Raw genomic sequence first — 25,027 nt, 5'->3', positions numbered from 1 at the left:
GTGCCACAAAATTTGAAATCAATTTTTGAAAGCTTTTTTCTCAACCAATTTTGCTCAAATTTTGCACACTTAATCATTTTCGATGACAATACAAGGAAATGGAAAAATTTGACCAAAAAAAGTTAATTAAGTTAACAAAAATTTAATTTGTATTCCCCCATACATTTTATTTATTTGATATGAATTGCGTATTACGTCACAAAAATCATTGATTTGCAAATTATTTGCAGTTTCGAAGACATTAAAGTGCAGCGATTCAAAACCTATTGTTTTTTAAGTCTTAAGTTATTAGGTTAAAAAACAAAAATTTAGTAAAAACAGTAATTTTTAAATTTAAAAAAAAAAAAAACAGTAATTTTTCCTTCTACAAAAGATAACAAAAAAAGAATTTCTAGGCCCAATAGAATTCTGCTTGCATAAAGCATGGATTTGAAAAAAGAATTTTTTTTTGATTTACTAGTTATTCTAAAAAACTTACAAATTTATAAACCACAATATTTTGTTATAATATATATTTTCAATTATCAATAAAAAATGTTGACAATAATACAAAAAAAGGTAAATAATACTAAAGTTTTTTCAATATAATATCACTTTAATTAAATCAAAATCCATCAATTATACTTAAAATGGTAAAGAGCAGGTATTTGTCTTTCTCATTCGATTGGATGTGATATTTGTGAGTCAGTTTATATAAAACATGAGATTATATTTTATTATATTAGAAAAACTTAATCTGTGTTCTAAAGAATGCTTTAATATCTCAAGTCATTAACTTTTTTTCTATAATTATTTACTTTCTATTCAAGCTTTATGTTTTTAACTATACTTAAACTCTAAAAATTTCAAGTCTAAACAAAAATTCTTACGTGAGCAGCATCTTGCAAACAAACAAAAACAGCAAAGTTATTTTCTTTTTTAACTGATTTACATAGATTTTTCACATCCTGTATACAAGTTTCATCTTTTGACAACAGATATTTGTCACTTGCAGGATCAAAGTGGATCTTTTCTTCTAAAAAATTGAGAGAGATATTATTTATCATCTTATCTTAATCAAAGAATTTCGCCTAATTAATTTGATTTGTATGTATGTGTGTATGTATGTATGTATGTATGTATGTATGTATGTATGTATGTATGTATGTATGTATGTATGCATACATGCATGCATGCATGTATGTATGTATGCATGTATGTATGTATGTATGTATGTATGTATGTATGTATGTATGTATGTATGTATGTATGTATGTATGTATGTATGTATGTATGTACGTATGTGCGTGTATGTATGTTTGTGCTTGTATGTATGTATGTATGTATGTATGTATGTATGTATGTATGTATGTATGTATGTATGTATGTATGTATGTATGTATGTATGTAAGCATGTATGTATGTATGTATGTATGTATGTATGTATGTATGTATGTATGTATGTATGTATGTATGTATGTATGTATGTATGTATTGTCATACTCCTTATTTGTCCTACTCCTTATAGTCATACTCCTTATTTGTCCACCCATAAAATAATTTTTTAGACAACTTGGCCACAGATGTTTGCATGTTTGTTTTGACAATTTAAGTGTTTTAAAAATGTGCTGAAAGAACTAAATAAACTAAAGGGAAAACTAAAAAAAAACAATACTGAAAATTTTAAAAAGAAATTTATTAAAAAGAGTACACGTTTCTTTGTTAAGAAAAAACTTCATTTGCTAAACAAAAAATTAAATAATTTTTTTTTAAAAATTGACAATGGTATTTATTTAATAAAGGTGTTATTGTTTAATTTTGAATTTTGTTGGGAAAAAAAAATGTATTTACATAAATAAGAAAAATTATAAAAATACTGTTTGATAATTTAAACGTGTTTATTATAAACATTCCTTAGAAGTAATTTGTTATTATTTAAAAGCATTCACATAATATATTGAAATATTTAAACAAAATAAGATATTTTGAAATATTGAAATCATTTATCATAAGAAATACATACTTGGGTGATTCCATATGAAATCATCCAAAAAAAATATTTTTGACACCCTTACATTTCAGAATTTGTTCATTTTTACCTCACTTGCAGTCCATATTAAAAAAATAATAGCTGCAAAAATTTTAGTTAAAAATACACATGGGTTCCAGATGTATTGTAATAATGATGACTCATCGTTTTAGTGCTTATCTGAAGCGACTACAAAGCAACTTTGACATATAGTATTATCATAATAGCTTGGGGAAATTTTCTAAAATTTGGTACCCCAATAGAATTTTACTTGGGGAATCCAAAAACAGCGTCCTCAAAACTTGATTGTTTCAGGAAATGTCTTATTTATCCAATTTTGTTCAAAATTATTGACTTGTAAACTCATGATTTTTGGAGGTAAAATGAAGACTGTGGCCAAAAACCCAGAGTAAAAAGTTTAATTGTATGTCATTATTTTATCTTAAGTCTACTGAAAAAAATTAGATTTTTCAATTGTCTCTTTAATACTTGATTCTCAAAATTTGCGTTTAAAAATTCCGCTTTTTTAGAAAATTTTAAATTTTGTAACAAAAGTAATTGAATGTTTTTTAAAACATTTATTTGATTAAAACATCAAATAGTGTTATTTATTGACTAGTTTAGGACATTTATAGTCATGGGCCAAGGGAGGGCCAGGGGCCTATGATCAACTCTGCCCCCCCCCCCCCTTCCCTAATCACTCTGGGTTTTATTTATTTAATTTTTTTCATACATAAAATGAATTATTAATAAATAGTTATTAAAATTCAATTAAAAAACATAATTTTTTTTTTAGTTTAAGTTTGAAAAACAATATATTTTCATTATTTCAATTCCAATCGGTGAATGCTGATTGGAACTGAAATAATTACCTCTTATTATCTCAAAAACAGAATTGATATAAAAATTAAATTAAAAAAAAATTATTTTTTATAAAAATTTTTTTATATTTCAGTTATTTAAAAAAATTAAAACTGAATTTGTTTCTAAGGTAATATGAAGATTTTCCTAGAATTGGCAAAATTTTTGCAAGAAAATAATGTTTATGTAACACCAGGTTGAAAATTCTGCAGTAAATGTTACAAAAAAGCAGTAGAAACTGATGAAGATTTAAATTCACAAGAGGAATGGGAATCAAAAAGTGAGAAAAATTAACTTAGATACCACTATAGGATAGCTTGGAATTTCACCAGTCAAACTAAAAAGTCTTTCAAAACACAGGAAATTGCCTGCAGCAAAACAAAAGTTTGAGAACACTAATGACAGAGTTGCGAAAATGGTCTTATTAGCATATAACATTAAAGAAACTTCTTTAACAATAGAAATAAAAAGCCCCATTTCAAACAACAACATTAACAATGAGCATGATTTTAATGTATGAAATAAAAAAAAAATTCAGAGACTGACTCTTATCACCTTAAGGTGCAAATGTCAACACTTACACCAAAATCATGGACACGTACAAAGATATCAAGCTACTTTTAAGTGTCTGAGTATTTTGTTTGAACTGCAAGAAAAGTTAAAGATGAGCATGGAATTCTATCATTTCCTCAAAAAAAAACCGGAAACTCATTTTCACCAGACACAATTAATTTAGTGATTAACTTTTATCAAAGTGATGAATTTTCAAGAATGATGCCAGGACCAAAATACATAATTTCTCATTGATGCCATGGCATTGATTGTTTGTTCTCTTGAAAATGCAGAATGTATGTTGCATTAATGTAATCAATGCCCTGGTATTGAAGCATTAAAATGTCTTTTAGTGCAGGAGTTTATGAACAATAAGCTCGAAGAAGATGTAGCATTCAAGCAATGGCAGAGTACCAATCGTACAATACTACTAAAACAATCATTGCCACTAAGTGAATATAATGATTTATTATGAAACAGCATTGACAACCTTACCACTCACTCATATATTGCTAAAACACAAAATAGATGCATAATAAACTGTAAAGAAAACCTTAACTAAAACTAATGTTTAATTTTAGGAGATTTTGCTGAAAATTATCAAGATGTTGTTCAGGATTAAGCTTAAAGTTATCACTGGAGGAAAAAGTCAATGCTCACTCTTTACAATTGTACTTTGTTTTATAGAGAAAAAAGTTCTCAAACATAAATCTTTTTGTTACCTTTCAGAAGATGTTGATCATGACACAGGATTTATTTACAAGACTCAGGAATATATAACTAGAAATATCAAAGAAAATTTAACTGATGTACCAAGGGTGAAATACTTTTCTGATGGTTGTGCAACACAATTTCAGGCCTTGTTAAGAAGCGCTACGCAGCTCGCATTTTGCTTGCGAAAAGGCGATTTGCCTACGCGTTCAGCAGTTTTGCGCTACGCAAAAACTTATATCTTTTAGAATATTTAAATTATCTTTTGATTACCGTTAACGTGACTTTTATTCAGAAGAAATAAAGTCTAAGTAAAAGCATTTAACTGCAATTGTAAAATAATGTATTATTTTGTTAAAGAAACAGTTTGTTTCATAATTTTTTTTTTTTGTTATTTAAAATTAGTTAAAAAAAAAAAGTGTTTTAAGTTTTATCTTAAGGAATTAAATATATAAATTCCTTTTAAATATAAAAATTATTTTTAGTCATAATTAGTTTAAAAAATGCACGATTTATTTTGATGTAAATATTTTATTAATAAGATATTTTGTTTATTGTTAATTCAATAACGTAAAGTTTTAATGACGTTCATTTAATTTATGAAAATAAATTATGATCACGAATATGTTATCGGTAACTGATAAATAACGAAAAAAAACTTTATTGTTTAAAAACATTATTAAAAAGAGTTCACAAATTAAATAAGAAAAAATGTTATGTAACAGTTAATAAAATAATCAAAAACCAAATATAAAATCATAAGAAAATAAACAAATATTTTACGTTTCATGAAAAAAATATTTTTCTCAAAATAAAATTTAGTTCATATTTGAAAAAAATAATAAAAATGATTTTTTTAATAAGAACTTAGATTTTATTTGTAACTTTTGTTATAGTGAGAAAAAAACAAACTGTTTGTATGATTTTTAACGCGTTAATAAAATAACTTTAATTACAATGCGGTACTTGAAAAGACGCTAGTGACGCAATATAACTTCTAATGATGCAAAATATAATTGCTGAGTTGAGTTACTTAGAAATGCGTTACGCGTTTTCGCTACGCAGCGAAATCTCGTAACAAGGCCTGCAATTTAAAAACTATATCAATCTTTTTCATCACAGTAAAGACTTGGATTTAAATGCTGAATGTGTACTTTTTGCTACCAGTCATGGTAAACCCCCCCCCCTGATGGTATTGGTGGGACTTTTAAAAGAGTAGTATGTCAAGAAAGTCTAAAACAAATAACTACTAGGCAGATTTTAGATGTTAATTTAATGTACTCCTTTTGTAAAGCCGAGATTTCTTCTAAAGATGAAATCTACCAAATACAAGCACAATTAGAAAAAAGATATATAGGTTGAAGAACAGTTCCTGGCACAAGAATGCAGGGCCGTCCCAACCAGGGAATGTAGGGAGTGACCCCCCCTGGCCCTCCCTTGCCCCATGACTATAAATGTCCTAAACTAGTCAATAAATAACACTATTTGATGTTTTAATCAAATAAATGTTTTAAAAAACATTCAATTACTTTTGTTACAAAATTTAAAATTTTCTAAAAAAGCGGAATTTTTAAACGCAAATTTTGAGAATCAAGTATTAAAGAGACAATTGAAAAATCTAATTTTTTTCAGTAGACTTAAGATAAAATAATGACATACAATTAAACTTTTTACTCTGGGTTTTTGGCCACAGTCTTCATTTTACCTCCAAAAATCATGAGTTTACAAGTCAATAATTTTGAACAAAATTGGATAAATAAGACATTTCCTGAAACAATCAAGTTTTGAGGACGCTGTTTTTGGATTCCCTAAGTAAAATTCTATTGGGGTACCAAATTTTAGAAAATTTCCCCAAGCTATTATGATAATACTATATGTCAAAGTTGCTTTGTAGTCGCTTCAGATAAGCACTAAAACGATGAGTCATCATTATTACAATACATCTGGAACCCATGTGTATTTTTAACTAAAATTTTTGCAGCTATTATTTTTTTAATATGGACTGCAAGTGAGGTAAAAATGAACAAATTCTGAAATGTAAGGGTGTCAAAAATATTTTTTTTGGATGATTTCATATGGAATGATCCACTTTTTAAATAAAAAATAAGTTATTTATAATATTATTTGAGAATTTTGATATAATAAATATACAAATAACACAATTTTGAACATATTGATAAAACAATAAACAATAGTATTTTGTTACTTTATTTAAAAGAGTTTGGTGTAATATAAAACTGTTAGAAAAAATCAAAGTTATTATTATTTTTTATTCTGATTCTCTCCCAACAAGGCTGCAAGCAACCACTATTAAGTTGGGAATTACTAGAAGAAAAAAAAAAGAGTTTTAGAGCAAGGACACGGTTGACAGAAGACTTAAAAAGTTAAAGGTTATATGAGTCAGGAAAACATGAAGATGGGAGAGAGTTTCAAAGGGTTTTGGTGCAGGGGAAAAAACTAGATGAATAAAAGTTTTTAAAGCATGCAGGGACTGATACAGTAAAAGAATAAGACTTTGCTGAATGACGAGTCAACCGAGAATGAGTTTTAGTTGATGGAACCAGAGATGATCGTTCCTTTGAAGGAGATGCAACTTTAACAAGGTTAGCAGATAGAACGGGTCCAACTAAATTTACAATGCATTTTTGGACCTTGTCTAGAAGAGTAAGAACATCATTAGAAGAACCAACCCAAATATGACAACAGTATTCCATACAGGGATGAATAAGAGATTTGTAAAGGTAGAGAATGGAATCAGGAGAGAGAAAATGCAAGCACAATAAAGAAAAACAACCTTAGCAGATGCTAATTTAGCAACCGATTGTATATATGGATTTCATGAAAGGTCAGTAGTAAACGATAATCCAAGAGGACGTAAAGAAAAAGACTCAGTAAGAGGGTTGCCACTCATTAATATAGGAGTGTCGACAGTACTGGGATAGTTGTTTGCAATAAATAAATTTTTGCTGAGTTTTATTGGAGTTAAAATTTACAAGCCACTGTGAGCCCCAATCTGCTACAGAAGTGAAATCAGATTCCAGATCGGCTGCCTGTTCTAAGCAATCAAAAAAAAACAACCTTTCATTAAGACAGGAGTATAAAATTAAAAAAAGTATTAAAAAAGAGTCATCAGCAAAAAGAGCTACCTTAGATGTAAGGTTGTTGGGAAGATCATTAATGTAGATAAGAAACAAACTAGGACCAAGGATAGAACCTTGAGGTACAAGGATAGAACCTTGAGGTACCCTAGAAGTTCCTGGAAATAAAGAAGAGTGTTGGCTTTCGATGATGACTTTAATAAAGCGGTTAAAAAGAAATGATTTGATAATCTCAAAAACTTTCCCAGATACATATATATGAAACAAGCTTATGGAGAAGACCAGTATGCCAAACTTTGTTGAAAGCCTTAGATATGTCAAGAGTAATAGCCCTAGCCTCTTCTATTTATTCCAAACATAATTCTAAACATAAACTACAAACGTCTAAAATAATTTCTATTGAGTTTTATGTTTATCAAGTTTTAATTTTACTATTTTAGAACTTTAGCTTATTAAATTAATTTTTTTTATCTTTCACTCTAATTAACTGTTACTTTTTTTGCATGGTTTCTTTTAAGATCTTTGAAAATTTGTTTCTAATTTTTAAAAACTAATTGTTTTTTATTATAAATGAAAAACCACCAGTCGCATAATACATAATAATGTATGTATGTGTGCATTAACCCTCGGAATTAGGGTCAATGTTTGGCAATGCGGACCTCAAAGTGTTTGATGTCGGCAAACAATCGCCGATCTCATTTCTATGTTTTACTGTAACTCTTTTTTTTTTGCCAACCTCTAACAGTTTGAGGTCGGCAATTTATTGCCAACCTTATTTTTCCTGATTTCGAGGCTTGATGTATGTATGTATGTACATATGTATGTATGTATGTATGCATATATGTATGTATGTACGTATGTATGTATATATGTATGCATATATGTATGTATATATGTATGTATATATGTATGTATATATGTATGTATGTATATATGTATGTATATATGTATGTATGTATGTATGTATGTATGTATGTATGTATGTATGTATGTATGTATGTATGTATGTATGTATGTATGTATGTATGTATGTATGTATATGTATGTATATTAAAGTGTCCCAAAAAACAACATTTTTGAAAAATATATGCAGAGACCCCCTTAATGTGTTCTATCTAATACAAAAACACTAGATTTAAAATTTTTTTGAATAAAAAATACTTTAAGGGGTCCCTCAAGACCCTCGAATATTGAATGGGTCCCTAATATTTTCAAAAAAAAAGTTTTTAAAGTATGTCAACCTGGTACTCAAATAAAGCAAAATTATATAAAAATTTCAAAAATAATATTTAATTTGGAAAAATTTAAACTTATTTATCAAAATTGTCATAAAAATACATTAAAAAAATCCATTTTTTTGTTTTTTGTTAAAAAACGTAATTTTTCATGTAATAAAACCAAAAATAACAATTCTATATTTGAAATCTATATTATTTTTGAAATTTTTATATAATTTCGCTTCATTTGAGTACCAGGTTGACATATTTTTGAAAATTTTTTTTTGAAAATATTAGGGACCCATTAAATATTCGAGGGTCTTGAGGGACCTCTTAAAATATATTTTAATCAAAAAAATTTTAAATCTAGTGTTTTTGTATTAGATAGTACACATTAAGGGGGTCTCTGCATATATTTTTCAAAAATGTTGTTTTTTGGGACACCTTAATGTATATATGTATGTATGTATGTATGTATGTATGTATGTATGTATGTATGTATGTATGTATGTATGTATGTATGTATGTATGTATGTATGTATGCATGTATGTATGTATGTATATATGTATATATGTATGTGGAGGCAAATTTATAATTTTGCCACACATAGGCTATGAAAAATTAGCCGGCACTACAAGCAAAAAAAAAGTGCATTAGGTCAAGAAAGGAATGCATGATGCTTTCTTAACTCTGTTTTTTTTTATTGAAACAATTATAATATAATGATGATTAATAGATATAAGATAAACAAATAAACAAAATAAATATCCTTTTAAAAGAAATAACAACAAAACAAATTCCAATACTTGGTAAAAATCACAATTTATTGAAAACATGAACTAAAAGATAATCAAAACAACTTTCAGACTAAAACTTATCCCAATAAATAATTACAAGTATTTACCCATTGACCTTTGCTGCTCTTAGCTCATTATGTCTTGATTCTGTGCAAACCAATAAGCTCTTATGAAAACATAACTAAGGTAACCATATATAACAACCAACACAACAAAATTTATTCTACAATATCGTAACAACTTACAGTGTTGCACAGAATCAACCTCATTTAATTGTTATTTAACTACACTGAAACTCTGATTGTCGTATGAATTCTGGATTGCTTTTTATTAAATTAAAAATGTTTACAGAAATTTGCTGCCCCCAAAAATTTGCTGCCCTATGTTTGTATCATAGGGGTGATGTCTTTTCTTTGTCCACTGATAAATGCATCTCTGATGTAACTTCCTGGATCAAGGTAGGTATGGAGGCTTTTATTTCTTCTTATCAGTTCCAAGTCAAGCCTTGTTCTACTCCATGGTTTTTATATTATGCAGCTGCTATACCTAACAATAATCTTCTTTTTTTTTCTTCCAAGAACAAACGCCTATTCATTATTACAAGAAATTAATGCATAAAAGGTGTTGTCTGATGCTAAGCATTATTACCAGTTTACTAAATCTTGTATCTTGCAAAATCTTCAACAATGTCATTAACGAAAGTAAGTCTAACATTTTAATTCATGAAAAAAAAGCGGTATGGTAATGAGATACATTAGCCCTCGGGATTGGGGTTGGCATTCAACAATGCCAATTTAATTGCTGACCTTAAAGTGTTTGAGGTTAGCAACAAATTGCCGACCTTGTTTCTATGTTATATGGTAAAACCTTTGTATTAAATTTTTTTCACAACCTAATGCCAACCTTTTAAAGATGGTAGGCAAAATATTGCCGACTTCATTTTTTCTAATTCTGAGGGCTGATATAAAAAAACGTAAACCAGGCAGGTTTTAGAACTGTACATTATAAAAAGATTATATTATAAACATAAAATATGCGTTATATAAAAAAATAACAAGTTGAAATATTTATTTGATACGCACAAGTTATTTTAATAACACTATTTTATTTAAGAATATTTAAATCAATAAAAATGTGGTTTACAGGCTTGGACAGGAATGGCGTAAAGGAAAAGATTTTATTTTTTGACAACTTGACCAAGAACGTTTAGATGTTTTGATGATTTTTATTCCTTTTAGAAATGCACTGAAAAAAGTAACGCTAACTAAACTTAAACTAGGAAGAAAATTAAAAAAATAATAATGAAAAAAAAAAAAAACTCCTTACGAAAAAGAAAATATATATAAGCACTAAAAAAAAAACTCGAAGCCTAAGTTACTTTTTGTTACAATTTTAATTGTGTTTAAAATAAATTACTTTAAAACTTATCCTTTGAAACATTTTATTAAAGTTATGCAAAACGCTTTAACAAATTACTTTTAATGATTGTTTAATGAATGAACAAATTTTATTAAAATTATTAAAAAGTGTTATATGTATTATTTTTAAATTGTATAAACATTTTTTCCAAGAAGTTGCACAAAATTTTTTTTTCAAATATTGTAGCTTTAAACAATTCTTTATAAAAATAGCAACAAAAAAAATAAAGCAATTAAATTCTTCCATTGCAACTGAAGATTTAATTCAACTTATTCATAATTGAAAGTAATGTACAAATACTTTAAGAAGATTTTTAGGAAGACATAAAAATAGTTTCAAACAATTAAATTCTCATTAAAAAAATATGCCAGCATAAAAAAATTTATAACATATATATAACATTTGTTATTTATAACATATTTTTTTAATTTACTAAATATACTAATAATTTATATAATTTATTATATATTTTATTATTATATTTAATATATAATTTATAACATATATATAACATTTGTTAATTACTCAAAATGTGTTTATTTTAAACAATCACTATAATTAATTTTTATTTTATTCAAAGCTTTTCCGTATAGTAAAAGCTTTAGAAAAGATCAACCATTAAAAGTTATTCTTAACGTAAGAATTTGTTATAGCATTTTAATAGATAAAACATCAAAACCGCTGTGGTCAAGTTGTAAAGAAAAAAAATTATAAGAGTGTTCAGTTACATTTAATCTTACTATCTTATTACAATCATCTTACTATCCAAGCCTGGGTTTATGGAAGTTCAAGTTAAAAATGTTACCTAGTTAAGTAATGAATTTTAACTGCAATTGTTTAAAGTATTTTTAACTAAGTTTTGATAAATAACTTTTGATTAACAGAAGGTATCAACTCTAGATAAAGAATATTTTCACTGAAGCAATAAATTATGTTGTTATACAATTTTTTAAACCATAATTATTATTTGATATATGTTTTTGAGTCCTACTTTAGGTCTGCTATTTCAAATTTAAGTTGCTTATTTTTCTTTTTTTAAGTATGATAATTTGCATTGCTTTAAAAAGCCTTTTATAAAAAGATTAAAAAAAGGTTTAAGTTAAACAAAGTATTTTAAAATTAAACAATATAATAAGTTAATAATATATATATAATAATATAAAATATATAATAATATAAAAGATAATATATAATAATAATATAAAAAGAAATAAGTTGATTTAGATTTTTAAGTATTCTTAAAATGAGTTTTCTTTAAGAGAAAAAAAATAACAAGTTTTCTTTAATTGAAAAAAATGCAGACACATTGGCTTAGCAAGCAAAGTGAACCAGAGAGACTGCCAGGTTTTAATTTATGTCAATTGAATGAGATCTTTTTTTCAAGAATATTTGTAGTTTATTTACAGAAATTTTAATAATGGCTGAAAATGGGCCAAAACAGGGTGTTATAATAGTTTCCACTCACCCATTTTTATGATTGATTATGATTGGAAATTTTATACTGATTAGAGATCATATAAAAACATAGGTCTAAAGGTTACTGGAAAATGGTCTATTTTACATTTGAAATTGACAATATATTTAATAAATTGTATAAAACCAACATTTTTTTAGCAATTTCTTTTTGCAACTTTAACATGTGGCTCACTGGCTGGTGAACTTTAACTCAGATAAAACTCAATTTTGTTCAGCTAATCGTTATTGCAATAATCTAGATAATAATCTCTTCCTATATTTATGAATGGTAATGTACTCGATGAGTCATCTACCTTTTGTTTTCTACGATTAACTCTTACTTCCGATCTTTCTTGGAAACCATATATCAAATCCATTGCAAAATTAGCATCTGCCAAGGTTGCATCTCTTTATCATGCTACCCACTTTTTTACTCAGGATTCTATTCTTTATCTCTGCAAATCTCAAATCTGTCCCTTAATGGAATACTGTTGCCATATCTGGGGCAGATCTTCAATGATGCCCTTTCTTTTTTAGACAAAGTAATGTTGCCATAATGTTGCTTCTCTTTCTCTTTTCTATAAATTTATAATGGGCACTGCTCTAAAGAGCTAGCATCTCTTGTGCCATCTACTAAAATTCATTAATGTGTTACTCGTCATTAAATTGAGCCTTATCCTTTTACTGTCATTGTTTCTAAGTGCTCTAAAAATTCTTTTTTGTCTAGTTTTTTTCCTCAAACATCAGTTCTTTGGAATTTGCTACCTTGATCTTGTTTTCCTGATTCATATAATTTGCAATTTTTTAAGTTGTTTGTTAATCGTTATCTTGCTCTATAAACTTCATCTTTTCTGTTCCAGTAACTTCCAATTCTAATTGTGGTTGCTTACAGCCTTTTTCAGAGTGAAAATGTTAGCAAAAAAAAAATATTATAAAATAATAAAATTGAAATAAAGCAACTTTTAATGGTGTCGAAAAGAACTGGTTTCTATTACCATCAATGCTTAATTGAGGATAACTGTTTGACTAATTATTGTATTTGAGGAAGATAGAAGCTGATATTTATTGAATGATGGTAATAAAGTCAGGCATATAACTTTTACTTATACACAAACATAAAACAACAATAACAATTTAGGCAACATTTAAAATGTAATTCTTTTGCACAGCAAAATAAAATCCAGGCTGTACGATTATATAAAAGTTTTTTGAACGATGACGAGTGTGTTAAAAATGGATTTTTTTTTAATTATTATTAAGGATATTGTGTTTATTGTTTGTTTATTGTAACCGTAAAATTGCCTAAGTTCGGTCACCATGTAACTTCGGTCATTTAAGAAAAAATATATATAATGTATGCAAAACTCAACTTTTACAAATTTTTTTTCTCAAATAAAATTTTTAATTAGTTCGTAAATATAATTTTTTTATAACAAAACAACAATTTGAAAAATATATACTATTCAAACTTAAAATAAGCAAATTATCAAAGTAAATGATTATATTTAATCTTAGTATTATTAAGAAATTATCAAATTATATTTACAAAAAAAAATTATTAATTTTTGAAAATTAACTACATTTTTTATAAAAACTAGTGAAATTTTGAAATACTCTAACTTTGAAATTTTTTTGAACTTTGAGATACTTTAACTAGCAGTAATATTGTAAAATATTGATAAGTGTTGCGAATCTAAATTTTACCTGTAATTTTACCTGTAAATTTACCAGTAAATGTTGACATTTTTTTATAATGGATACACACCATGGTATCTTATTCGAATAATAAATTTGTTCATAATTTCAAAATTAACTGACGATTCTTTGAGTTTGAAAAATATCAAGCTTGTGACATTTTTTTGGAGATAAAATTACAGCTCAAGGACAATTATGAATGTGTTGCGAATCTTGTGATGATTGGTTGTTTGGATCTTGCTGTTCTACTATGGTCAAAGATAAGTGCAAAAATTGGCAACAAACATAAAGCAATTTAGTGTTTTTTTGTTAATTGAAAAAACCTTTTTAAATTAATTGTAAAATATATTTTCAATTTTATTATTGTATTTAGTCAACTATTTTATTTAAAGTAATAAAATAGTTGACTAAATACAATAAAAATGAAAAATACTACTACTTATGTTTAAAAAGACCTTTTTTTTATGTACTTCTTTTTGTTTTCTTCGGTGCCCGGAAAGACTTTTTTTTTTGAGCTGGGGCGACGCCCTCCTTAGATACTGGTATTACCTGAATTTATATCATAATTTTATAATAAAACAACATTTAAAAATTAGTTTTCATTATTTGTGACGTTAAGTTTGTGATACATTAATAGTATTTATATAGTGGCCGAACTTATGAGATCGTATTAAAAGTTAGGTCAAAGTAGATGTTTTAATTTTAAACTAAATATTGAAGAGCAGTTTTTATTTTTCATTTTTTTATTTTTACAATATCAATTATCAATATAACTTTCTGTATGTTTCAGGAAAAAAAATTGAAAATTGCGTGATAAATAAATGTTCAAAGCTTAAGTGACCAAGCTTAGGCAATTTTACGGTGTATATATATATATATATATATATATATATATATATATATATATATATATATATATATATATATATATATATATATATATATATATATATATATATATATGGCCAATTCCATAGTTCAATGACGCATCATGCGGAGAGATTTTTTTTAATAGAAATTTTTCTATAACTCAAAAATAATTTTTTATTACTCTAAATCAATCTTGAATTAAAATTTTATAATATAAACTAAACACAATTGTATTAACATAACACTGCTACATAGCAAAAATTAAAACATGAGTTCAGTGACGCAACGCAGAAAAAAGTTTTTTTTTATCAGCATACTTTTAAATGGAGTTTTCGCTGAAATTTTAATTCTTGCGTGACTTATTAGATTTTTTGTTGTAATTTATTCATTTGGCAATAAGGTAGTCATAAAAAAAGCCACAAACAATAAAGTTTTCATGTCGTTTTATTTTACAGAAAAAAAACTATCAGTTCAGTGACACAACGTTCAGTGACGAAACAAAAAGCCAAATTAAAATCATTAAGTCTTGTTATTTTGTAATAAATTTTAATTATACTCAGGTGAAAATAGCATCGGAACAACGTTATCATTCTGAACATAAAAATAATGTGATTTTGATATACCTTTGATTTTTCTTGAATAACTTAAAATTGAACTGAATCCAAGTTCATTTTTTTGTTGTCTTGTATCGTTTTCTGACATGTGAATTACAGATATTTGCAAATCTTGTAATGCTAACGCAAAATCTGCTGCTGACCTGATTTCGTATTGACTAGTTCAAACTCTCAGGGCTGCGATTCACTTAACAGTAGCTCCTATTCTGTCAACCACTCCTTTCCCGTGCATCACTGCAAAGAAATGCCAGAAGATTTTTTTATAAAAACATTTTTCAAACACAACCATTGCAGCCATAATGCTTTTGTTTTTGAACTGAGAAGTGGCATTATCGCTGAACATGTGTACTTCTTTGACTTGATCAGGAATAAAGTGAAGGATTTTGTCAATGTACGGTATAACGGAAGACTAAGTATGATCAGTTGAATCTGAAACTATGGCAAATATTTTTAACTCAATGTTCCAGACTGCTAGGGTCATGATAGAAACTTGATTTTGACCAAAATGAGCCGCTTGTGGCTCATTTTGATAGAAACACCTAGCGTTTTCAGCCCAGTCAACTTGGATTACCGCAATTTCAGAATTAACACTCATCGAAACCTCCTTCAGTTAAAAATTGTTGATTGATTCAATTAAAAATTGTTGATTGGTTTTTCTTTACAAATGCGTGTTTAACGAACTTATCACACATCGCTGATGTGTTGGATGAGTTCTGTTACAGTAGACTTTTTTGAAATTTTTTCAATGTTTGCATATGTTTTAGTTTCAGGCTTTCTCCACTCGTCCCAGGATACTTCGAAATCAAATGTATTAACAGTTTGCAAGTGTTTATCGAACTGTTTCATACCTTTGCATGCAAGGCATTTGTCATAGGCGCAATTGTATGTGTACGGTTCACAAACAAAGTTATTTATCATTTCAGATCCAACTTTGATTAAAAGCGCTTGAATTGATTTTGTTAATGCATTTAAGGCAAATCGCATATTTTCATGCAAACTACAAACACAAACATTATGCGGAAATTTTGTAACTGATTTTACATTGCGTGGACGAAGGTCGCAAAATTTGCTGAGTACATTTAGCGTACATTTAACTTTTTTGTCATAAGGCATTTTAAGTGAAAGCGCAACAGTATATATTTTTTAATGAATTGTACTTGGAAACTTAAATTTTGGTTTGCCACAAAAATATGTATATATCTATATCTATATATATCTATATCTATCTATCTCTCTCTCTCTCTCTCTCTCTCTCTCTCTCTCTCTCTCTCTCTCGCGCTCTCTCTCTCTCTCTCTCTCTCTCCTCCTCTCTCTCTCTCTCTCTCCTCTCTCCTCTCTCTCTCCTCCTCTCTCTCTCTCTCTATATATATATATATATATATATATATATATATATATTATATATATATATATATATATATATATATATATATATATATATATATTACTCTTAACTGGTTGTCAGAAAGTTTTTCCGTATTTTGTTGACACAAAAAAAAAATTAATATGCAAGACCAGAATTTTTATTTATCACTTGATAGACTGCCTGCCCCAACATAACCCTCAGTCAATATAGCAGCACTCCCTTGCAAGTCAGGCTATAAGATAGTTTATGCAGCAGCACTCCATTGCGAGTCAGGCTATTTGTCAGTTGATGTAGCAGCACTCCATTAAAAACACTCTGAATATTATTAAAAACATTCAGAATGTTTTTAAAAACATTCTGGTCAAATAAATTTGCGCTTATTTTAAAAAACGATTAATTTGTATTTAAATTAAGGGTTTTAACTTTCTGACAACACGAAAAAGTCAAAAGTAATTAAAAGTGACGTATTTGTCGGCAAAAGAATCATTTTTTACCTTCTGTACTCCCAAATGCAACAATTTATAGAAGTGTATATATATATATATATATATATATATATATATATAAATATATATATATATATATATATATATATATATAATTTTTAATAACAGCTTTAAACATAATAATTGTTTTTAGTTGAATGATGTCTATTATTTGAATTTAATTAAATGTTAGAGTGAATACTGTGAAATACAATGGTACAATCTTTTCTTCCATCACTATAAGATAATATTTCAAAAAAAATATGTTTCGGAACAAGTAAAAGATGGGGATATATGTCAACAAACTCACTAATATAAACTATGCTATGTATTAAGAATAACTTTTCTGAATAATTTTAAAAGTGTAAAGTTTATAGTGAAAACTATTGGTTTTGATGTTTTTAAAAGAAAAAAAAATTAAAGTTCAACTTTTAATTAAAAGCTTTTTAAATGTAATATTATAATAATATTTTATTATATTATAAACATAAATATAGAATTACTTATTTATAGAACTTGCATTATTTATTGTTATTATTATTTTTGTTGTTGTTATTGTTATTATTATTATCATTATTATAAATATAAAAATCAGCTCCTTATTTTTTTGTAGTATTAACAATTTAAATTTATGATGATAAACACGACGCTAAACTTGTGCATATCTTTTATTTGTCTGTAAATAATTTTGCTTCAATCTCAGTCAACAAGTAGCAATGTAATATTATAATTATGAACTTTTACAAAATTTATCATATTGTAAGGGAATATAATTTAGCCTACCTTCCTTCTGATTAGGAGGCCTAGCATTCCCATGTATAATAAAATGTAGAAGTATCAGAAGTAAGTAAACTTTCATTGAATTTATTTTTGTTCGGTTAAAATAATTAAACTCCGCCATTTCTTCACTTCCACGATTTATTCGTATATTTTAAATTTAACAACGGACTATGACACGTAAAAGATCTTCGCAAACTAAAATCCGGATTGCACTCTTTCCGATAAATTTATTTTTCTTATAATTATAGTTTGACTGAAACATTTTTTAAATAAAGTTCAAATAATTATTTGTTTACGTCAAGAAAAGTTTAGGAATTACATTTTTTTTTTATTCAAATTTTAAAGATTTTGTACAACCTAAACGGCCTATCATGAATTTTTATGGAAATGAGAATTTAAGAAATCTGGTTTTTTTATATCATACTATAACATATATATATATATATATATATATATATATATATATATATATATATATATATATATATATATATATATATATATATATATATATATATATATATATAAGCTTAAGACTCCAGTCAATCGACTCGAACTCGAGTCCGACTTTAGTCACACCCGTGACTCAACTCAGGAATCGACTTGTGTTTTGCTCTGAGACTTGCTAATTTCGGCATAACGGGTGATGCGGAAGTTATCGGACAAATCCTAATTTCATTATTTGAGCATAATAATTAGTTTTTGTGGTTTTATGCGTAGGCATAAACGTTCTATAAAATCTAAACTTTATTATTTGAAACACAATTATTTAAAATGAGCTTAAATGCAGCTGAACGAGAATCTTTTCGAAAGCGACTAAAAATGTTTTTTGTAAATAAACCTAATATAAAAAATAAAAAAAATCGTAAATTATTTAGAAAAGGCAGGATTTGCTCGAAGTACAATATATGATAACCTAAAAAGACTTAAAACTGTTCAATCGTTTTCTGATAGAAAGCACCCTGGTCGTCCGACATCCTGGACTAGAGAAAAGAAAGCCGAATTAACGAGACTTGTCAACAATCGAAAAGGGGTCAGTCAGAGAAAAATAGGTATTAAATTCGGTGTAAATCAATCGACAACTGGTCGTCAGTTAGAAAAAATAATATTAAATATAGAAAACGTGAAAAGACTCCAAAATACATTATAGAACAACAAATAAAGGCAAAGAAAAGAAGCAGGAAACTAGTTAACCAACTCTATAACACAAAATCGCTTCTAGTCATCGATGACGAAAAATACTTTTGTTTTGCAGGGGGCAACATGCCCGGAAATTCTAGATATTACACAAACAACAAAAAGACATGCCCAAAAAGTGTTCGTTATATAGGAAATAAGAAATTTCCAAAAATATTAATAATGTGGATAGCCATATCTGACCATGGTATGTCCGAGCCATTGTTTCGCACTTCCAAGGCTGTAGCGATCAATTCATCAATCTATGTTAATGAATGTTTAGAAAAACGACTTCTTTCATTTATTCACAAGTATCATGGAGACTTTAACTATTTATTTTGGCCAGATTTAGCAAGTTCTCATTATTCTAAAGATTCTCTAAATTGGATGGACCAATATGTCTATTACGTTTATAAAGAATCCAATCCCCCAAATGTGCCTCAAGCACGACCAATTGAAAATTTTTGGGGACATTTGGCACAGAAGGTTTACGAGGGAGATTGGAAAGCTTCAATAGAGCAAGTTTTGATTGATCGCATTAAACTAAAACTACAAGAAATTGATTTAAACTTTTTACATTCGCATATGAAAGGCGTCAGAGCATAATTGAGATCAATTGCAGATGGTGGTGTTTTTTCATATAAAAAATAATATATTTTTATTAAAAGATAAATGCTTAATTTAAAAAAAAATATAAAAGTAGTTTGTTTTTTTATTTATAAATAAGTTATTGACGTTTTTAATTTGTCCGATAACTTCCGCATCACCCGTTAGTGACTTTATAAGTATTATTTTTCTTAAAGAATTTTTTTACAAAATTTTTACAAATTTTTACAAATTAGACTTTTACAAAATGTATAAACACGGGTTAGAGCAAAAAGAAGACAAATTCAGTCTAATCGTCAAGCCCCTTCAAAACAAGAATATAAATAACAAAAAAAAGTATTACCGTTATCACAATGTATACATGCATAAAATACATATACAAATGCAACGGTTATCACAATATATATACATAAAATGCATATATAAATGCAAATATAAAAATACTTTTTATATATCTATAATTTTATTTTTCAGACTTTTATTTATTAAGATTTTTAATTTAAAAAATAAATAAAAATGAGATAAAACATGGACATCAAAGAAAGGTAAAAATTCAGATTAATATCAAAAATAAATATGATCAAAAATAAAGTAAATAACAAGTAAATAAAACGAGTGATTATTTCTATTTAAAAGTTTTAGAAGAAGTCTTATTTGTTGTCACTTATCAAAAATTTATTTTTTATTTTATTTTTAAATTGATCAAGGGAAGAATTTTTTTTAACTCATTATCCAATAACGTGTTCCATAATTTAGGTCCTCTGATTGCAATCGAGAACTTTGTAGCAGAATAATATGTTTTTGGTTGAATATAATTGTTATTTGAAAATCTTGTTGAGTATAAATGATTTATTTTTTCAAAAAATCAGTTAAATAAAATGGGTGCCATTTTATTTAACTATAACAAATATAAGAATATGATATAAATTAAGTTGAAATACGTTGAGTATTTTGAATTTATTAAAAAGAAATTTAGTGTGCGAGAAGCGATCCACATTTCCAATAATTCTTACAGTGTGTTTTTGTTTAATTAAAAGCTTTTTATTTTTAGATACATTAGTGCTGCACCAAGCAACGTTAGCGTAATTTAGATAGCAATGAATAAAAGAAAAATAAATTTCAAACAAGTTTGGTTTAACAGCTGTTTGGCTTTATAGAAGAGGCCTATATTTTTTGAAATTCTATTATGGATTATACGTATGTGCTCTTTCCACGTTACATTTTCATCTAAAACTACACCTAGAAACAACAAAGAACCCTCTCTTTTGACATAAGAGTTATTAATAAAAACCTTAGGAAGTTTTAAGGAAACGTTGTCATTATCATAAAGACGATGGAAGCAAGTATATATATATTTTTTAATTTTTAAGGACAATTTGTTCGATATAAACCATTCGCTTAGTTTCGCAAGCTCTTTGTTCATTGTTGCAAATAGAATATTAATATCTTTATTAGAATAAAATACATTAGTATCGTTGGCAAATAAAATTTGAGTTTAAGATATTAGAAAATTTACTCAAATCATTTACATAAATGAGAAATAAAAGCGGTTTTAGAATTGATCCTTTAGGGACTCCGCAGTTAATTGTCATTAAATCTGTTTTTGCCATCATATAAAATGTATTGATTTCTATTCTTCAAGAAACTCTTAAACCAATCTAAGTTAAAATTTAGGATGCCATAATTTTTAAGTTTATAAAGAAGAATATTATGATCTACGGTATCAAACGCTTTGCTTAGATCAATAAAGACACCTAAAGTAAATTTTTGTTCATCAAAAGCTTTAAATATTTCTTAAGAACAGAGATCGGTCTGTAGTTGGAAACATCAGAAGGATCACCTGCTTTAAAAATTGGTGTAACCTTTACACTTTTTAATTTTTCAGGAAAAGCTCCATGTTTTAAAGATAAATTAAAAATATGTAATAGTGGTATTGTAATATATTTTAGTGAATTAATAACGACATTACTGCTTGACATCATCTAAACCTGAACTTTTGTTAGGTTTTAACATGGATACTGAATTTAATAATTCTACCTTTGTAAGTTTATGATTAGGCATAATAGCATTATTTGATGTCAAGTATGATTTAAAGCTTATCTTAGATGGTTCAATTTTGCGGATAAACTTTTACCAACAGTAACAAAAAAGTTATTAAGCGTTTCTGCTATTATATAATTTATCAACAACTAATTTATTATTGAATATGAGATATTTGGCAGAGCATTTCTGTCTAAATTTTTCTTGCCAATTACTTCCTTAATAATGCGCTATGTATTTTGTGAACCATTACTTTTTATTATTTGATCCCTATAGTAATTAGTTTTTAAACGTCTCAAAATTAACTCAAATAAACGTTTATAATTTATATAGTTAGTTTCATTTTCTAGTGTTCTTTTTTTAAGATATTTGCAATATAATTGCTGTTTTATTTTTGAAGGTTTAACAACTTCCTTTGTTATCCCAGAACTTAAAAGGCTTTTTTCTTTTAATAATTTTGTAACTTTGGGAAATGCTTTATTATAATATTTAAGAAACTTAGCTCAGAAGATATCATAGGCTTCATCAGCATTTAAATTTAAGAGAGTTTTGTCCCATTTTTAAAATGATATAATACCATGAAAAGATTTAATCGAGGTATCGTTTATTAGTCGTTTTGTTACTTTCCTTTTGTGAAAATAAGACTTATTGCATTTATTTGAAATAATAAAAATCGGAAAGTGATCCGTAATATCCGTTTTAAATATTCCTGTTTTTGTTTTTAATGAAAAAAAATTCATTGGTAAAAATTTGATCTATTGATGTTGCACTAGTCTTAGTTACACGCGTGGGTTTATTGATTAATGGTCTGTAACCAGATTGAAAAAAGACATTAAAGAAATTATTAATGTGCTTATTAACGTCATAGTCAAAAATGTAAAAACTAATATCTCCGATATAATAAACACTTTTACTTAAACTTGATTTTTTTAAAGAGTAATTCCATGTCAAAACAACCAGGCCATGCAACCCTATGTCCATGGATTTTTTAATGTATTTTTACCATAGTTAGTACATTATAAAATAAGATAAATCCCAAATTTTTAAGGTCTAACTCCCAACGGTTCGTGAGTAATGGTTGTTTTAATTTTGGCTACTATTATTGTTTTGGTCATTTTCCGCCATTTTTAAATTTACATTTCTCCTTATAAAATCAAGTCTATAAACATGTGAGTTCTAAAAATAAGTGACTTAGTTAATTTCTAGGTGACGAATTTGAATATATAAATAAAAAACTCAGTTTATAATTAAAAAGTACATAAATATCAATTATAAATGTTAAAATAATGGACACATGCCACTGTAAAATTTTTAGGTGTGCGGTAAATTTTTTAAGCTTAAAATTTCAAATAAGATCATTGTATGTTTGAAGAACATTGTGTGAAAAATTCATTTATGCCAAATGCATATTTTTGTAAATATTATACTTTTGTACTAAAAATGTATATATAATTGCAGGGGCGGACCACGATTTTTCGGTGTTTGAATTAAATAATTTCCAGGTAAGTTCTATACTCCAAACGTTTGAATGTTCATACTTATGTCATTTAAAGATGTTTTGCGAAAAATTGCTGCAAAGAGCCTGGGAACAAAAATACCCTAAAAAGTAGAAATCATCCGCCCAAACGTGAGGGGAATTGATTTTTCCAAACAGAAAAATTACTTGCTTTAATAAGACTAAAAATTGTACATATTTTTAAAATTTTGTCAAAAAGTCATTTGGCATTCAAAATGTATAACCATGTAAAGTTTACAACCCCCTCAAAACAAGGGGGTTGTAAAAATCGTTATTTTCCATATCATTATTTTTCAATGAAATTTTATTACCTTAAAGAAATTTCTACCTAATTTAGGATATTAGAGTTAGTATTTCAAAAAATAAATTTCCCCCACGTTTTAGATTTCTAATTTTTAGGGTATTTTTGTTCCCAGGTTCTTTGTAGCGCAAATTTTTGCAAAACACTTTAAATGACATAAGTATGAACATTCAAAGGTTTGGAGTATAGAACTTAACTGGAAGTTACTTAAAATACAACCCGAAATTCTCTGATTTTTTTTTTTCAATTTTCGCCAAAGTACTTTAGGAAAAAATGATAATTCCTATCTAAATCTAAGTGGTTCTTAAGTTATGAAAGTTTTTTTAATGTATTTTTTTATTTCCTTTTTGTTCCTTGGTTCCTTGTCTTTTCCAATTATCAAAGTTTAATTGCTGAATTCAGATATATTCATCTAATTTAAATGTTGCAATTAATTCTACATAAATAATGTAACTAAAACTTGTGCATTTTTAAATATGCAAGTATAACATTTAATTCATTATCAAAATGATTTCATATGATATTGGTAAAGTTTTGAAGTCAGAATGCCATAAAACCTCATATTCTAGAAATAAAGAGATTTTTTTACTTCATGACCTAGACACTGATACTCGTCAAAACATTTTATGGAGATCTGAGTTGCGTGCTTGTGAAGAACTATTCAGCATTTTTAATCACCATTTTCACTACTTTGGAAAAAGATTTGAAAAGAAAAATGGCAATTGTTGTAATGTTTATAAAGTGCATATAAAAATTAAAAAAATAAAAGGTAATTTGGTTTCAAATATATTTTATGTAATTATATTGAAGAAACCCTTCTTTAATTTTCAAATTGTATTACTTTTCTGATGTATGTGGAGGACAGTATAAAAATTATAAAAATTTTCTAAATCTATGCAATCGATCAGAAGATTTTTTATTGGAAGCTGAATGGACATTTTTTTCAACTAGTCATGGCAAATCTTCTTGTGATGCAATAGGTGGTACAGTAAAACGAACAACAGCAGGAGAACGTCCAAAGAAAAATCAAATGCTAACAATCGATGCAATGTTTGAATTTTGCTCTCAAAAAATGCTCACAATAAAGTTCTTTAAAACTGATAAAGGAACTATGGATAATGTTAGAGCTACATAAAATAAACGATTTGAGAAGGGAAAAAAAATACCAGGAAGTCGAGGATTTCACCATTGAATACCAGTTTCGAAAACATCTATGTTATTTAAAAAAACTAGTAACGATATAAATCCAAAATCTATTAATATAACTAAAAAATCAAGATACCAAAATTTAAGTTTAATAACTTCTGAGCTAATGCAGAAATACAAATATTACGCATGTACATATGACTCGTTTTGGTGGATTGCAGTAGTCGAAGAAAAAGATGAAGAATATAATGATATAAAAATAAAGTTTATGCATCCACACGGTCCATCTTAACAGTTTTTCTGGCCGAAAAGG

The 25,027-nt window shown here is 26.9% G+C and overlaps 1 protein-coding gene across 2 annotated transcripts in view; it reads right to left on the bottom strand.

The window, feature by feature from the left end:
- The window catches only part of LOC136072048 (Golgi apparatus protein 1-like), a 69,735-nt gene extending 51,602 nt beyond the window's left edge, over nucleotides 1-18,133 (bottom strand). For both annotated transcript variants that reach the window (XM_065820065.1, XM_065820066.1), the window contains exons 1-2: nucleotides 17,933-18,133; nucleotides 870-1,015 (exon numbers count right to left, since the gene is read on the bottom strand). In XM_065820065.1, the coding sequence (XP_065676137.1) occupies nucleotides 870-1,015; nucleotides 17,933-18,050 (264 nt within the window). In that variant the 5' untranslated portion in view covers nucleotides 18,051-18,133. The remainder of the gene's footprint in view (nucleotides 1-869; nucleotides 1,016-17,932) is intronic.
- Between the last annotated feature and the right edge of the window lie 6,894 nt (nucleotides 18,134-25,027).

The sequence above is a fragment of the Hydra vulgaris genome, chromosome 15, assembly GCF_038396675.1.
Source record: "Hydra vulgaris chromosome 15, alternate assembly HydraT2T_AEP".
Lineage (NCBI taxonomy): Eukaryota > Metazoa > Cnidaria > Hydrozoa > Anthoathecata > Hydridae > Hydra > Hydra vulgaris.
Note: the sequence above shows the minus strand (reverse complement) of the source record. Positions and strands in the feature narration are given on the sequence as shown.